The sequence below is a fragment of the Podarcis tiliguerta genome (assembly GCF_965153285.1).
Source record: "Podarcis tiliguerta genome assembly, chromosome: 1".
NCBI lineage: Eukaryota > Metazoa > Chordata > Lepidosauria > Squamata > Lacertidae > Podarcis > Podarcis tiliguerta.
The window spans coordinates 115,263,013-115,279,503 of record NC_139534.1 but is presented as its reverse complement, the minus strand read 5'-3'; the positions used below and the strand labels follow the sequence as shown (position 1 = coordinate 115,279,503).

Genomic DNA, 16,491 nt, shown 5'->3' with positions numbered 1-16,491 from the left:
CTTGAAGTCCCCGTCAAAAATGGGAACTGAGTACGTATTTGAAAGGCTTGAAATTCTCTGAGAGGAAGCGTGGAGGTGGAACAACTCTTTCTGGCCCTGTTGTCGTCTGTCTATATATAGAGTTGTGCCCATGAAACGACTTGGCAAAGGTCGCCGTGCCATACCTCCATATGAAATGCGATGTTTTCCAACTGATATTCCCGTTTCAAGTCAGGCATGTAAGCATGATGTGTCTGTGCTCTGCAGTGGAGCAGGAAACAAGGTGTCTGTCTCTGCTGCAAAGAAACAAAACTAAAGCCCAAACCCTTGGCATACGCTGATTTAGAAGGTGGGGGGGGGGGAGGATGGAGGAAGGGGAGAGAGAGGGGCGTTCTTTTGTGGAACAAACCCAGGCTGAAAAACAACAACACTGGCGTCGCCCAAAGTTTGGCTCATGCTAAAAATATAGCACATTTATTAAAAATATATATTTATAAACATCGGTTTGAACAGACACAGATGTCAAGCAACCGAGAGAGAAAAGGAACGTCAGGTAACCTTACTTTGCTCAAGGTTTTACCCTTTGGTAGCTCAGGCAGCTCAGCGGAGTAGCTGGTTCCCCTCCCCCCTACCTTGTGATTGCACCATATGTTCATTTTAAGTTAAAAACTGGAAAAACAAAGAGCGAGAGAAAGAAAAGCTTGCTAGCTTCGATGTAAATCAAAGAAAGGAGAGAAGAGAAGACGCGGACTAATTGGGCATGGAACGTAACTTGGCACAGATATGCTATATATTTGTCACTGTTTATAATAGTGTCCAGTCTTTGGCTATATTGAAAAGTTTTATCCATAGTGGGGGGTTTTCCCTTGACCCCCCTGTCCAAAGCTGATACTTACAGATTTGCACTCATTTCTCTAGAACAGAGAGAGAGAGAGAGAGAGAGAGAGAGAGAGAGAGAGAGAGATGCGAGTTTTGCTTGTAACTGTGTGAAAAAAGTCTTGTTCAATTAATTGTGCTTCAACCTCCAACGCCCTCAGGCAGAGCTTTTATGACGTCTTAATATACTACAGAGTCAATTCTCATTAAGCCGTGTGTCAATAGCCGGCCACGTTTGCCATCACCTCTTGTCAGCTGTCTCCCCCGCTTTGCGTCTGCGGCTCACAATGTCGTGTAGATGTACACAAAAATGATCACGACAAGGTTCAGGATTGTCCCGATAATGCCCAGCATTGCCAGGATGGACTCCTCTTTGCTCTCCTTTTCCTGGTTGCCTTTTTCTTCTTCATTTCCACTAGTGATTACCATCTTGGTAGCCAGTTTCTTAATCCTTCTCCTCAGGCTAACCTACAATGTAAAAAAAAAGAGAGATAAGGAGGGAGCAAAGCAGAGAGTCAGAATACTATTGCTCTATTTATGAATTAGTGAATGGACAAATTCTTGTCAGTGTCAGTTCCTCGTTTTTTCCAGTCTTCAGTTCTCCACATTTTCACATCAGCTTGCAATTTTTAAAATTAAAACTAATAAGGCCTCGTGAAAATGCTTTAGTACCTGAGGGCAATATTTACCACACTTCTGTATGTAGTTTTGCATGATAGGCATGTTTTTGCAAAGCACCGTCCCCAAATCTAATGCATTTCGCCTGTTATTTTCATTAATAAATGCATTTTGTGCATACTTTACACCCGCATATTCATTTTTGTACATATTTATAGGCTGGGGACCTGCATTGTAAAATTTTGGAGAAAGGTGAATTCTGAAAGATGGCTGTGTTTTGGTTTGCATATTGTCTTGAAAAGTGCAAATTGGGTAACTTTTAAATGAGAACTGAATTGAATTCCCACCCTCCCATCCCTTTGTGTTGAATTCTGTAGTTGACCTCCTTTGTAATGTTTTATTTTGAAATCTTTAAGATAACATTTTAGTTTTCTGTTAATTTTCTGTTAATTATGTTGCTCTGACTGTATAATCTATATATGACTTTCTTCAGAAATGTTTGATTCTGGATTGTTTTATTGATGTTTTAATATGCTGTAAACCACTTTAGCATTTTTCTTAAAAATAGAGAAATGAAATAAATAATAGTAATAACCCCTATAATAATGAGCATCTCTTATGCTGATAATAGTCAACCAATCATTCTGCAAGCCAGCTAGATGTTATTTTATTTTATTTACAAGATTTCTTTCCCACCCTTTATCGTAAGGTCCACAGTGGGTTACAACAATATAATTTTAGTTTTTAGTATTGAGAATCTGAAATTGACTGATTTGTCTATTCCTAAAAGGAACAGGAAGGCTAGTTTTCGACTGCATAGGGTTGCAAAAAAACCAAGCACCCCCAAACAAAAACGGCCTGGCTATGGGGTTTTCGTGTGCAGGCAAATAGAAAGCTTTTGCTTGTTTATTTATTAAATATGCATCCCACCTTTCCACATTTGAGCTCAAGGTGGTGCATATGGTTCCCCCTCCCTATTTTATCTTCACAGCAGCCTCATTAGGTAAGTGGGACTGAGAATTAATGACTGGCCCAGAGTCACCCACTGGGCTTCTTGGCCAGTGTTAGAAACTGAGATATGAAAGCTAGGAGCTAAATGGCACCTTAAACCTGGATAATGGGCACAGCAATGGAATGTCTAGGTGCACTTTTTAACATAACCAGAATACAAAGCTGAAAATGTATGAACGGCAGCTAAAGTATTATGTTCATTTTTTACATGGTCTAGTCCTTCGCCTGCCCAGCCCCCTAATATTCTTAAGAGGGTCTCTTCTCCCGTCTTCAGAGAGTAGATGGAAGTGGGGAGGCAGAAAAAGGTCCTCCTTTCCTTGTACTGAAATCTTAGGCGTAATACTGTGCCCAGAGCTCAGAAACTGCTCAAGCTAATGAAATTCCCTGTCGCAAAATGTGCCTAGAACAATGGGGGAGTCTCAAATGCTGTTCATGGCTGAATGGAGATTCGAACCCTGGTCTCTCAGGTTCTAGTCTAACACTCTAACAACTACACCTCATTGTCTCTTTTTATTTATTCTTAAACAAATAAATAAACCTTGCCAGACCTCACTTTGATATGACGAAAACCACCCCGACCCCCTGTTAGGCTGCACACCCGGACCATCTCTGGGCTCTGTAACCTGGAGCCAAAAGGGTTTATTTATTAGCCTTTCCCAGGTTCTCAGAAGTTCTGATTTCAAGATCTGACACTCTGCAGCAGCACAGGTGAGGGCATAACAGAACAGGCTTGGCCAAATCTCATTTCTGCTAATATAATCAGGGGGAGGAAAACAATCCCAGGAGGTAAACAAGAGTCCCCCGCCTTTTTTCTATATTTTCCCTGCACAGAAAGAAAAGTACAATGACTTTCTTATAAATAATGCAGAATAAAACCAGAGATGGAACTGCTTTTCTCTTTGTTTTTGTTTTTCCTTCTCCTTAATATAAAATGAAACATTTGCAGCATGGACAGCTGCTGGCGGTGGGATATGGTGGTGGACAGTCCCACTTTCTGAAGCTGCAAGCTTTTTAGGACAGTGAAAAACACACCCACCCCAAAACACCCACACAAACACACACACCCATGACTGATATTTGGTCTCTGAAAGGCAATCGCATTATGCCTAGCTGCATCCACAACTCAGAAAGTTCCATATCCTTCATTGAAAGCAAGGCAGGATCTTGACCCACTTGATTTTGCCATGGTTTCATCCCTAATAATAATAATAATAATAATAATAATAATAAACCTTTATTGTCACTACACCACCTGTGTGCAGTGAAATTAAATGAGCCCCCCCCCCTACACACAGTCTTGTTCGCGCTCTGTGAGCTTGTCGGAAGTCAATTACACCACTATTTTTTCCCATTCAGCAGCCCAACAGCCCACGGAAAAAACTGTTCTTTAACCTGTTGGTGCGACTGACTATACTTCTGTATCTCCTGCCCAAAGGTAGGAGATTAAAGAAATGTTGGCAGGGGGTGAGTCATCCCTAAGAATTTTCCTTGCTCTCCTGAGGCAGCGGTCTCCCGCGATGTCATCTAGCGAACTCAGAGGATAGCCCATGATGTCATATGCTGTATTCGCCACCCTCTGTAGGGACTTCCTGTCTGTGGCTGTCAAACCAGCATACCACACTGTTATAGGGTATGAAAGGACACTATTGTGGCCCGGTAGAAGGAGATAATCAATTTTTGTTTGACATTGTTCTTTTACAAGACTCTGAGGAAATGGAGTCTCTGTTGGGCCTTCCTAACCACCTGGGTTGTATTGATTTTCCAAGTGAGGTCTTCACTGAGGAAAACTCCCAGGAATTTAAAGGAAGAGACTCTCTCCACACACACACCCCCCTGATATACAATGGGGCTAGTTCCTCTCTCTTCCTCTGAAAGTCCAGCACCATCTCCTTTGTCTTGCTGATATTTAGGTGCAAGTTGTTCTCTAGGCACCATGTGGAGACTTTTTGAACCTCCTCCCTATACGCTGATTCATCTTCACCTGCAATCAGACCCATTATAGTGATATCATCTGCAAACTTAATAATTTCAGTGGATGGATCAGATGAAATGCAGTCATATGTATACAACGAGTACAGGTAGGGACTCAACACGCATCCCTGTGGGGTGCCAGTGCTGAGCTTCAGAGAGGTAGTTGTAACAGGCCCAATCCTCACTATTTGTGCGCGAGCCCTCAGAAAGTCTTTAATCCAATCACAGATGGTAGGGGAAAGGTCCAGGTCCATCAGCTTTTTAATAAAAATGTCCGGAAGGATGGCATTAAAAGCTGAGCTATAATCAATAAACAGCATTAATTCCCCGGTCTCTCCAGATGACTCGCTGCAAGGTGAAAAGCTGTGGGTATGGCTTCGTCTGTTGACCTATTTCTCCTGTAAGTGAACTGGTGTTCATCAAAATCCAGTGGAAAACATGTCCTAAGGTGTTGAAGAACCAATCTCTCAGCCCCTACCCAGGCTGGTAATGTTTTTACAGAAGTTGGGAGCCACCTCCACACTCTGCCGAGTGACAGCAAGATTCCAGGGGGTTCCAGCTGCTCACCCAGGGTTTGTGCTGTTTTGGAGAATTGAAGACACAGTGGAGACTGCCGTAGCTTTAAGAAATATGAGTATTCACCCATTTACACCTTCAGTCTGCGTGGAGGGAGCCCAGATCTTACAGCATGGTCATTTCAAGAGGGGCTTGTTCTCCACAGAAGTGCAGCATGTCTATCCTTATTCTGTAAGTGAGATATGTAGTGGATTCTTAATGAGTTCCTGGCTTTAGGTCCTGCACAGCTGAGACATGCTCAAGCCCTTTTGCTAAATTTTCACACTGTGCATTTGCCATTTGGGCACAGGAGTCCTTAGCCCCCAACCACACTTACTGTGTAGCAGTATTTGCAGCAAATAATGTGTAGGGAGTACCTGATCTCAAATGAGCCCACCACAGGAAAGATACGGTACATCCTGGTCTCTATGAAAAAAGGAAGAGCAAATAATGGATATTCCAAAGGCTATTAGAAAATAAGAGAGAAGCAGGAAATGTACATTAAAGAGAATGGGGAAACAGCTCTTTAGGATCCCAGGGATTCTTATTGCCTGATTTCCAAACAACTAACTTGTGTGGCATGTATGGAAGTGAGAGCTGGACCATAAAGAAGGCTGATCGCCGAAGAATTGATGCTTTTGAATTATGGTGCTAGAGGAGACTCTTGAGAGTCCCATGGACTGCAAGAAGATCAAACCTATCCATTCTGAAGGAAATCAGCCCTGAGTGCTCACTGGAAGGACAGGTCCTGAAGCTGAGACTCCAATACTTTGGCTACCTCATGAGAAGAGAAGATTCCCTGGAAAAGACCCTAATGTTGGGAAAGATGGAGGGCACAAGGAGGAGGGGATGACAGAGGATGAGTTGGTTGGACAGTGTTCTCAAAGCTACCATCATGAGTTTGGCCAAACTTCGAACAACCTTCTGCGCTTCAGAAGAAGGGAGCGGCAGCACGTTTAAAAGAAATGATAAATAACAAAGGAATATTCCGTTCTTTTGTCTCATTCATATGGCTCAAGCCTACGCATTCCCCAGAATCTTCTCTTCCCTACTTGGCAATTTGATCACTGCTGGTGCCTCTCTTCTTTAGGAGATAAGGGAGACTCGGCACTCCAACAGCGCAGGAACTTACACACCTCTTTACCCCTTCCTTCTGGGGGTTACTTCAGTTTGCCAATCAAAGCAGGTTTCTGTTGTATATCTCTCATCTGCAGAGGGATGAAACTATCCTCCCAAAATTAATGCTCCCTTATCTCTTAATGTGTCATCACAATTAATAGCCTAGGGATAGAAAACATGCTGAAATTTCTGAACAATTTGCCTGGGAGATCTGCGATTGTGTATGAAAGCATACAGAACTGGGGGCTGATAGTCAAGCTAGACTGAACAGAGGTGTGGGACAGATCCTCATTTTTCGGTCTTTTTTCATGCTCCGTTCAAAGAAAGGGAAAGCTGCTCTTGATTTACACCACCGGCAGATGTGGCCTTTAGGAAATGGTTACCAAAGAAGAGGCCTGACTTGTTTTGCAAATCATCAGATAATGCTTGCCAGCATAATGTTGAGCCTGGTCCAACATGGTGTCAAGCAAGTTTCTGCGATGCGATAATTAATTACTTCTGGCGCTGCGGAAGCTGTGAGAGTTGAATCCGTTCAGTTCTCCACGGGATAAGCTTTCCTCATGCATCTCTCTGGAGCATCTTAATAAATTATTGCTTTTAATCTCAAATCACATCATTCCCACAACTTTTTCAAGTGCAAGCCAAGGTGCCGGCAACATTCAGAGCCTGTCTCAAAAAAAGTTGAAGCATTTCCTCTCGGATTATTTTGGGGGAATGCATTTCCAGGGGTGCCCAAATGTAGCATAGCAGGGGGTGTTGTTGGGCTCACTCATGAGCTACTCTCTGTCTGCAGGGTTGCCAAGTTTTAAACCAGCCCCCGTGGCACTGCCTTTAATAGCAACCAGGCTGTGTTTCCATACATGATCCTGAAATTAGGAGCACAAGAGCATGCCAGACCCCTTTTCTGGTCATTTGGCAGCCTTATTTCTCTGGTGCTTGTTATCGACTAAGGTAGACTAATGATTTCTCTTGGACCGGGGGTACAAGTTGGTAAGTTTGCTGGGTTCATTCTGTGGCATGACTCCTGTGCTGATGTAACAGCTGCGCAACAAGCAGAGATTCAACACTTCTCCTGCTCTAGCTCAGTTGGTTAGAGTGTGGTGCTAATAATGCCAAGGTTACAGGTTCGAACCCTGTATGGGACAACTGCATATCCCTGCATTGCAGGGGGTTGCATTTGATGATGCTCAGGATCCCTTCCGACTCTGCAATTCTGTGATTTCTTTGGTTTCCAGTAAGGTTAATTCATAGTATAGTCTAGCTCAGTTGGTAGAGCATGAGATTCATAATCTCAGGGTCATGGGTTCAAGCCCCACAAAAGATTGGATTGGATTAATCAGGGGTCAGCAAACTTTTTCAGCAGGGGGCCGGTCCATTGTCCCTCAGACCTTATGGGGGGCCGGACTATATTTTGAAAAAACATAATGAATGGATTCCTATGCCCCACAAATAACCCAGAGATGCATTTTAAATAAAAGCACACATTCTTCTCATGTAAAAACATGCTGGTTCCCAGACCATCCGCGGGCCGGATTTAGAAGGCGATTGGGCTGAATCCAGTCCCCGGGCCTTAGTTTGCCTACCCATGGATTAGATGGTCCTCACAGTCTCTTCCAATTCTACAATTCTATGATTCTATGATAGTAAATACTTTCAATTTTTCATGCAGCTATTCAGGGCCAGGAAAGGTTCCTACCAGGATTGGAAAAAACTGTTGTGCACTCATGGGTAAATCTAGGTGCTTCTAGATACAGTGAAGAAGAAGAAGAAGAGTTTGGATTTGATATCCCGCCTTTCACTCCCTTTAAGGAGTCTCAAAGCGGCTAACATTCTCCTTTCCCTTCCTCCCCCACAACAAACACTCTGTGAGGTGAGTGGGGCTGAGAGACTGTGACTGGCCCAAGGTCACCCAGCAGCTGCATGTGGAGGAGCGGAGACGCGAACCCGGTTACCCAGATTACGTGACTACCGCTCTTAACCACTACACCACACTGGCTCTCACCACACTGGCTCTCAGTGGTACCTCGGGTTGCAGACGCTTCAGATTACAGACTCCGCTAACCCAGAAATAGTGCTTCAGGTTAAGAACTTTGCTTCAGGATGTGTACAGAAATCGTGCTCCACCAGCATGGCAGCAGTGGGAGGCCCCATTAGCTAAAGTGGTGTCTCAGGTTAAGAACAGTTTCAGGTTAAGAACGGACCTCCACAACGAATTAAGTTCTTAACCCGAGGTACCACTGTAGTTGCTGTTTTCAGGTAGGATTCAATCACATACCAGAAAATTCAGGTTGCACAAATGCAGCTGACTGCAATAGCGGTGGGGTGACAATGGTCCCCTGAGCTCCGGTCGGTTGCGCTGCTGCTGCTTACAATCAGGTGGAGGGGGGAGGGAGAAGCAGTAGTGCGCTATGCTGGTGCAAAAGCACCAGCAGGCTCTCCACATTGATCCTTTCGTGTCTATATATATGAAATAGAATGGGGTTGGTTATGTGAGTCTTCCCACATAATGAGCACCAGCTCTTTCTATGTGACACCAATTCTCCATTAACAGATCCATCCAATAGGCTCTTGCACATTCTCCCAGCCATGCAGAAGCCTCTCAAGGAGGCCTTAACTGTGCATTGGAATGGAGTACAATATTGGAAAAATGGATTACCATTGGGCAACTGAGCAATCAGTTCAGTAATTTGTTAGTTGTGCAACTACTTGACTCCATCATGCATTAATATGTTTTTGACTTTCTTTCTTTCTGGTATTTCTTACCCACCCTTCACCCTAAAATCTCAGGACAAATTGCATAAACTAAAATACCAGGCTTGTCCATACAGTTGTTTAATGTGAATAGGAAGCTCTCTGCACCTCTATTAATTCACCATTGTTTGTATACCATTTTCTTCTAAATCACTGCCTTCCCACACTTTTCCCTCCCCTGTTCTGGACTTTCTTATACCCCAGTCCCTTTTGGAGTATCCCTTGTATGAGAAAATCTGTACTGAGGGGAGGGAAGTGTGAGAAGGCAGTGATTTAGAGGAGAAGGTCCTATGGAAAATGGAGAAATAATGAAGGTACAGGGAACTTACTATCCTCATTAACCAACAGTATAGATGTGCCCACAACCACAAAACAATGAATAATCAACATATCATAAAACAAGAACATGAAAAGAATAAAACAAATACAGTTAGTAATGCCATTTACAAGTAAGGCAACCAAAAATTATCTGATGCAGAGATTGCTATGTTTATCATCTCACATCTAGCCTTAGCTATTATTGTGAATCTACCAGTGCTAACAATTATATTTTTGCAATATACTACTCAGAATTGGCCTGGTGTAATGAGGAAGTGCTCTGCAATAGGTAGTGAGCGTAGAGATGGTTCTTCATTAATAACTAAATAAAGCAAAGCCAATGTGATCATTGACCTTATCTATTTATATCACAGTTATATCCCAGATTTCTTCTAAGGAGCTCAAGGTGGCACTCATGGTCCCCCCTTGTATCCTCACAACAACCCTGTGAGGTAGGTTAGGATGAGAGGGAGAGATTGGCCCAAGGTCACCCAGGAAGCATTATGGCTAAGTAGGGATTTGAACCCCCTGGTCTCTCAGGTCCTAGTCCAACACTCTGACCACTACACTGTGCTGGTCCTAGATTACTCTAGACACTAGACTAATGGTTGTTATGGCACGTGTATATTGCTTCCCCTTAGTCTTCCAAGCTCATGGGTTGGATCCAAATGAAATGTGGCATATTAGATATGCAGAAGGCGTTCCACTCACGGAAGGGTGGTGTCTCACCATGTGCTGAAGCAATGTGCAAAGCAGTGGCACAAGATCCAGAGATGGTCTCCACTTGGGCATATTGTCTTGCATGAACGGAAGCATGAGAACAGACTTAGAAGCTGCACATTATAGCACCCAGAGAACTCTGCTAGTTTTCGCAGAGCGGCCCCAGTGGCTGATTTCCTTCCACACATTGGATCCGTGGTTCTTCCCATCTAGCCCTTACAAAATACTTCCCTCCGCTCTCTAGTAATAGTTTAGTGAATGAGAACAGCCCAGATCAGCCTTCCTCAACCTCCCATCATCCTTATGATCATTACTTAATATGCAAAGTCCATAATGAGTTTATATAAAATCTAGTAAGATAATTAAAAAAGAAAAAAGGTATATACATTTAAAACCAAAAATACAAAAAAATGCCTAAGTAAAAAACAAAAAGAAGTTATCAACAAAGCATTCCGTTAAATATCAATAAAACATAAAAAAAATTACCATGTGATGAAATGCCTGTTTAAATAGACAGGTCTTTAGGAGTGCTTAAAGTCTGCCACAGTTGTTGTTGTTGTTAACTGAATTTATATACTGCCCTATAGGTAAAGGTAAAGGACTCCTGGATGATTAAGTCCAGTCAAATTTGACTATGGGGTTAGGGTTAGGCTGAGGGAGCCAGTGTTTGTCCACAGACAGCTTTCTGGGTCATGTGGCCAGCATGACTAAACCGCTTCTGGTGCAATGGAACACCGTGATGGAAGCCAGAGCACATGGAAACGCTGTTTACCTTCCTGCCACAGTGGTACCTATTTATCTACTTACACTGCCATGCTTTTGAACTGCTAGGTTGGCAGAAGTGAGGACAGAGCAGCAGGAACTCATGGGGATTAGTCATGGGGATTCGAACAGTCAACCTTCTGATCGGCAAGCCCAAGAGGCTGAGTGGCTTAGACCACAGCACCACCCGCATCTCCGGGCAGTTCACAGAACTCAAGGCGGTTCACAGTTCCTGCCTCATGAACCGCAAATAAAACTGTGTTCCAGAGAGTGGGTGGAACTCTGACCATTGGTCATGTTGAGTGTGATGGATGAGAATACCACAAAACCAGGAATGTCATATTTTCCCCATCTTTGGTTTAAAAGATAAACCCATCAAAAGTGCCAGGTGATGCTATGGGTAAATGTGTCTGGCCATTAACCAGAAGGTTGGTGGTTTGAGCCCACCAAGGGCAGCTTGTTGACAGGATCCCTGCATTGCAGGGGGTTGGACTAGATGAATCTTAGGGGCCCTTCCAACTCTACAATTTTATGACTGGGGCTGTCAGATAAGAGACAAGCCAATGGTCTGGGATGATAGGAGTTGCAGTTTAAAACATCTGGAGAGGAGCAGGTTGTGGAAGGGGGGGCAGTCCAAATCCACTAAACAGCAAAAGAGCCATTTGGGTGGAAAGGAAGGATGTAATTAACAACAACAACTGTAATAGGGTCAATTGAAATCTGGCTACAAAATGTTGCTTTAGAGGAATGCAAGGCAGTCAAATGGGCCAAGGGAGAGACATTCTATGGCAGCATAAAGGTTGCAAAGCCTTCATCATATCCTTCAGCACACAGCTGGGAGGGAATTGCTGTGGCCAAGAAGTATGATGAGAATAGAAGCTACTTGAGGACATGCAAATTGGCTGCAAATTAAAGAATTTCCCCCGAGTCGGAAAGGTTCTCAGATCTCATAATGGTGAACATCTCCATGCCAGGAAATAAACCTTTTTTGGTCTCCTGAAGTTCAGCAGCAACTCTAACCCACATAGGAAAAAAAGTAAAGGACTCCTGGACGGTTAAGTCCAGTCAAAGGCGACTATGGCGTGGCACTCATCTCACTTCAGGCCGAGGGAGCCGGCGTTTGTCCACAGACAGCTTTCCAGGTCATGTGGCCGATATGACTAAACCGCTTCTGGCGCAATGGAACACTCTGGCGGAAAACAGAGCACACAGAAACAGAATTTACCTTCCCACCTATTTATCTGCTTGCACTGGTGTGCTTTCAAACTGCAAGGCCAATCCCTCCTCCCAGGGAACTCTGGAAAATGTTGCTCCGTGAGGGGAGTAGTCTGTCACCTAACAACTCTCAGCATCCTTAACAAAGGACAGTTCCTGGGCTTATTTGGGGGAAGCCATGACTGTTTAAAGCATAGCCTCCAACATTTCTCTGATGAAAATAGGCAGTGCTTTTTTGGTGGAGGGATGCAGGGGTACACATACCCCTAAACATTTTGTGAATCTTTGTCCATTTGTCCATTTATTGTATTTATTTTTCCCCATTTTGAACTATAAAATGGTGATTTTCTCGAATCAAAATGAGAAAAAATAGGGATATTAATAATAACAAAATTAATAATAATAATACCTTGCTGAGAATTATATTGGGTTGTCCCAGCCACTCTGGGGGGCTTCCAACACATATAAAAACATAATAAAACATTAAACATGTTAAAAAACCTTCCCTAAACAGGGCTGCTTTCAGGTGTCTTCAAAAGGTTGTATACAGTGGAACCTCAGTTGCCAAACAATTCGGAACCCAAATGCCGACAATCCGGAAGTGAATGCTTCCATTTTTGAACGCACCTTGGAAGTTGAACAGCTTCTGAGGTGTGTTTCTCTATTTTTAAAAGGAATTTGCTGGCTGGCAATTGCACCCCGGTTGTCTAATGTTTTGGAAGTCGAATGGTATTCCAGAACAGATTATATTTGACAACCGAGGTTCCACCATAGTTACTTATCTCTTTGACTCCGGGGCCACGTGACTCCATACCATACCCTCAATATTTCTCCAATGAAAATAGGGACATCCTAAGGAAAAGTGGGACATTCTGGGATCAAATCAGAAACTGGCATGGCTTCTGTAAATCTGGGACTGCCCCTGAAAAAATAGGGACGCTTGGAGGGTCTGTCAAAGTGGTGTGATAGTGCTTTCAATGTATGGTGTGCTTATGGCCTGTGTGCTGCTTCCTAGTAAAAGAGTTGTGAAATAATTTACAACCGGGGGGGGGGGGGAGAGAATGCAATAAGAAAATCACATAGACCCATTACAAACAGATTTAATAATATAGCAGTATCATTGGTGCTCCCCCAAAGGCCTGGGAAAACAAAAACACCTGTGCCTGGTATCAAAGCAATGAGAAGGCTGGTGCCAAATGGACCTCCCCAGGGGCAGCATTCCATAAATGGGGGCTACCACAAAGAAGTCAGTGCATGCTATAAGTTGCAGTAGACTCCCATTCGTGGAATGCTGAGAGCTTGTGACACACCTGCCCATCACCACAATTTTTGCAAGTCTAAGAAAAGGAACAAAAGTGATCAATGCCATAATGGCCAAAATCTGCGGAGCTTGATCCAGAGTCAGATTTAGAATTTATTTCTCTTTTCTTCAGATACTGAATTTGGATCCTGCCAGCACGGCCCAACGCTCATGGCAGCTAAGGATAAAATAAAATTAACATGCAGCAATTATGCACTCTAAAGATAATGCCCTCCATGCCAAAGCTCATCTGAACTCTGTGATGCTGTTCAATGCACATCTTGACATCCCACTACAGTATGCAAAATCCACACCACTGCGGAGTGGTGAACCTTTGCGTTTTTGATCACAATGAGTATTTAATGCATTTCCTGATTTTCAACAGGCCCCTGCAGCAGCTGCATCTGAAGGCTTCAGCAGGCGGCCTTGTTTATCTCCATGCTCTAGAAACCTCTGTCTGGTGATTTCTGCAGATCAAGCTTCCGTTAAAAGATATGGGAACAGGCCAGGCTGAATTTGCTCCCTGCTCAATTATTTCATGCAGTTCTTTAATAAATGTGTACCCTGCCTTTCAGGGTAGAAAACCCTCCCAAGGAGGCTAAGAAAGGTTCAGGGAAACAGAGATGCAACATTAAGAGCGCTGCAATCAAAATTAAAAACCAAACCACTTCTTTGTCTATTAGTAAATGTGTATCCTCCCTTTTCCCACAAAGAAGCCCTGAGAAACCTGTACAAAACTCAGGCAACCATATTGCTGTTCTGTTCCATCTCTCAGAATGCTAGAACATCGGTAATCAAAGGAAATTGTCAGTAGATTCAGGATAGACAAAAGAAAGCACTTTTTCATGCAACACAGTACAGTGGGCCCACCACATAACGTGTAAATTGTGTCCTCCCTAAAAGAGGGCATGTGTTGTGGTGAGACCTGGAGATTGACCTCCTGGTTGTGGGTGGGTCTGCTGGATAGCCACAATACCCGATTGGTCCCTCATTGCTGGGTTTAATCTGGCCAATGGGGTGCAGTCTAAAAGGACTGAGGGACCTATTTAAATCCATGCACATGACCCAGAGCTTCCTCTTTCGGCTCGTGCATCAGAACACCCGCCCACCTCTCCCTAATTTTAGGGCATTTTGCGATTGACCTTGCTATGCCGTCATGTATTGTCTGTCGCTGGGACAGGGCACGGCAGGAATTTCCCCACTTGGCTGATTGGTTATAGCCATTTGGGTTTCACCCGCTGCGTAGCAATTCGTCACAACTTGTAAGGTTGTGGATAGGCACTGGTTCATGTGATGGGGATGGGAGAATGGTCTCGCCATCCCTATGTGTAGAGTATTCCATTAAAGGAATCCAGGGACTCAATTTGGTTTGGTCAACCCCCGAAAACAGGTTGTGCCCGTGCCTGAGTCCAGGGGAGCATCTGAAGAGTGAACAGAGTCTGCTCCCAGGCTTTTCACCTTCCTCAGGTGTTCACCCTTGCTGACCTATGATAGAGCTCTGGGTCAGCGCTGCCTGCAAGGGTGCAGGGAGCTAGTCGAACCAGAATCTATGCAACCACTCACTTTTCTGTAATCAATAAAGTTGTGGCCTAAATTCTGCCAAAAAACAAAACTAAAATTTGAGTCAAGTGTGTCTTTATTTAGGGGGGAGGTCTCTGGGTCTGAACACGCAACTTGCATACATCAATGCAACATTAGGGGCATGCCCAAAAAGTAAGCAAATAAATAAATAAATAAATAAATGGAGAGTATGGGAAAGCTGTTGCACTTCCCAGGGTCCTTGTGTGACCTTCTCAGTGTGGATTTGCATGAGAGAGTGTTGGATAGCCACACCCACTTTTGGACAGAGGGTTGACCAGGGCTGAATGCAGCTTTCAGGCTAGAGAAGGTTAGCTTACCTACACTGTGAGGATTAGACAGTGTATGTAAACATATCTTCAGATATGGACTCTCCATCCTTTCCTTTACCTGCCTTGTGCCCCACAACTAACTAAATGATAGACCTTTCACAAGGGTTGGATGATCGCATTTGTGTTCTGTTGTTCCTCAGGTCAGCACCCGTGGAGTGAAATCCCCTGCTGTTGTTCCACTTGCAACAAAGGTGCCTGCTAAGGTAAGGGGAGGTGATGTTCTCTCACTGTGAGCCAGTGTGGTGTAGTGGTTAAGAGTGGTAGACTCATAATCTGGTGAACCAGGTTTGCTTCCCCGCTCCTCCACGTGCAGCTGCTGGGTGACCTTGGGCAGGTCACACTTCTCTGAAGTCTCTCAGCCTCTTTCACCTCACAGAGTGTTTGTTGTGGGGGAGGAAGGGAAAGAAGATTGTTAGCCGCTTTGAGACTCCTTAGGGTAGTGATAAAGTGGGATATCAAATCCAAACTACTACTACTACTACTACTACTACTACTACTATTCTTCTTCTTCTTCTTCTTCTTCTTCTTCTTCTTCTTCTTCTTCTTCTTCTTCTTCTTCTTCTTCTTCTTCTTCATGTCCTCGTCCCATCCTATGTCCCTGCACTGATGGAGAGACCCTCCAAAACAGCACAAAGAGTGGCCTGGGGGGGTGCTGCAGGGGGGGAAGGGATGCCTCCACTGGATCAAAATCAGCTATGGGACCAAAATGGCGGCATTGGATCTCACCCACTGGAACTTCTCTTCAGAACAAACCTGTAACGTCACAAGACTCTTGTGTATGGTCAAAGATGAGTGTGTTTCAGAGTCACCCTGGGTGCTTCCAGACTGGCACTTAATATTGCAGAGGTGTCAGTCATATAATGCAAATGAGTAACCAGCAACAGTTCCCCCCCCCCCATATATATTTTTTAAAAATCTTACGGAATTTTCTGCATGAAGAATGCATCTGGATTAAATGGGGTGGGAGGGATACAACCTGCCATTTTTATGCCAAGGGTGTCATGCGGACACTGCCAAAGAAAAAAAAGTTGTTGGTCATCTGTAACACCCACCTGGAAGTACCCTTTAACTCTCCTATGCAGGGCTGAATTCTCTGCTGTTGTGGAGAATAGTCTCCTCTCTGCAATGGTGGCCAGACTATATGTGCTGGTCCCGGGGGTAAGGTACCTTGGGTGTAGCAAAGTCCACACGAAGAGGGGCAAGGTCCGAGGCAGAGTGCCGGGCGGTGAACAGGAACGCTGGAACAGGAGGCTGTGCAGGGAGCAGGAACACCGGATGGTCGGGAACAGGAGGCCGAGCAGGGAACAGGGGTACCGGATAGTCAGGAACAGGAGGCCGAGCAGGGATCAAGAACGCAGGAAGGTCCGAAGCCAACAACGACGTTGC

The 16,491-nt window shown here is 44.2% G+C and overlaps 1 protein-coding gene across 3 annotated transcripts in view; it reads right to left on the bottom strand.

The window, feature by feature from the left end:
- Nucleotides 1-425: 425 nt before the first annotated feature.
- Nucleotides 426-16,491, bottom strand: part of TUNAR (transmembrane neural differentiation associated intracellular calcium regulator) — a 72,050-nt gene continuing 55,984 nt past the window's right edge. For all 3 annotated transcript variants that reach the window (XM_083440700.1, XM_083440698.1, XM_083440699.1), the window contains one exon: nt 426-1,323. In XM_083440700.1, coding sequence (XP_083296826.1) covers nt 1,138-1,284 — 147 coding nt within the window. In that variant the 5' untranslated portion in view covers nt 1,285-1,323 and the 3' untranslated portion in view covers nt 426-1,137. The remainder of the gene's footprint in view (nt 1,324-16,491) is intronic.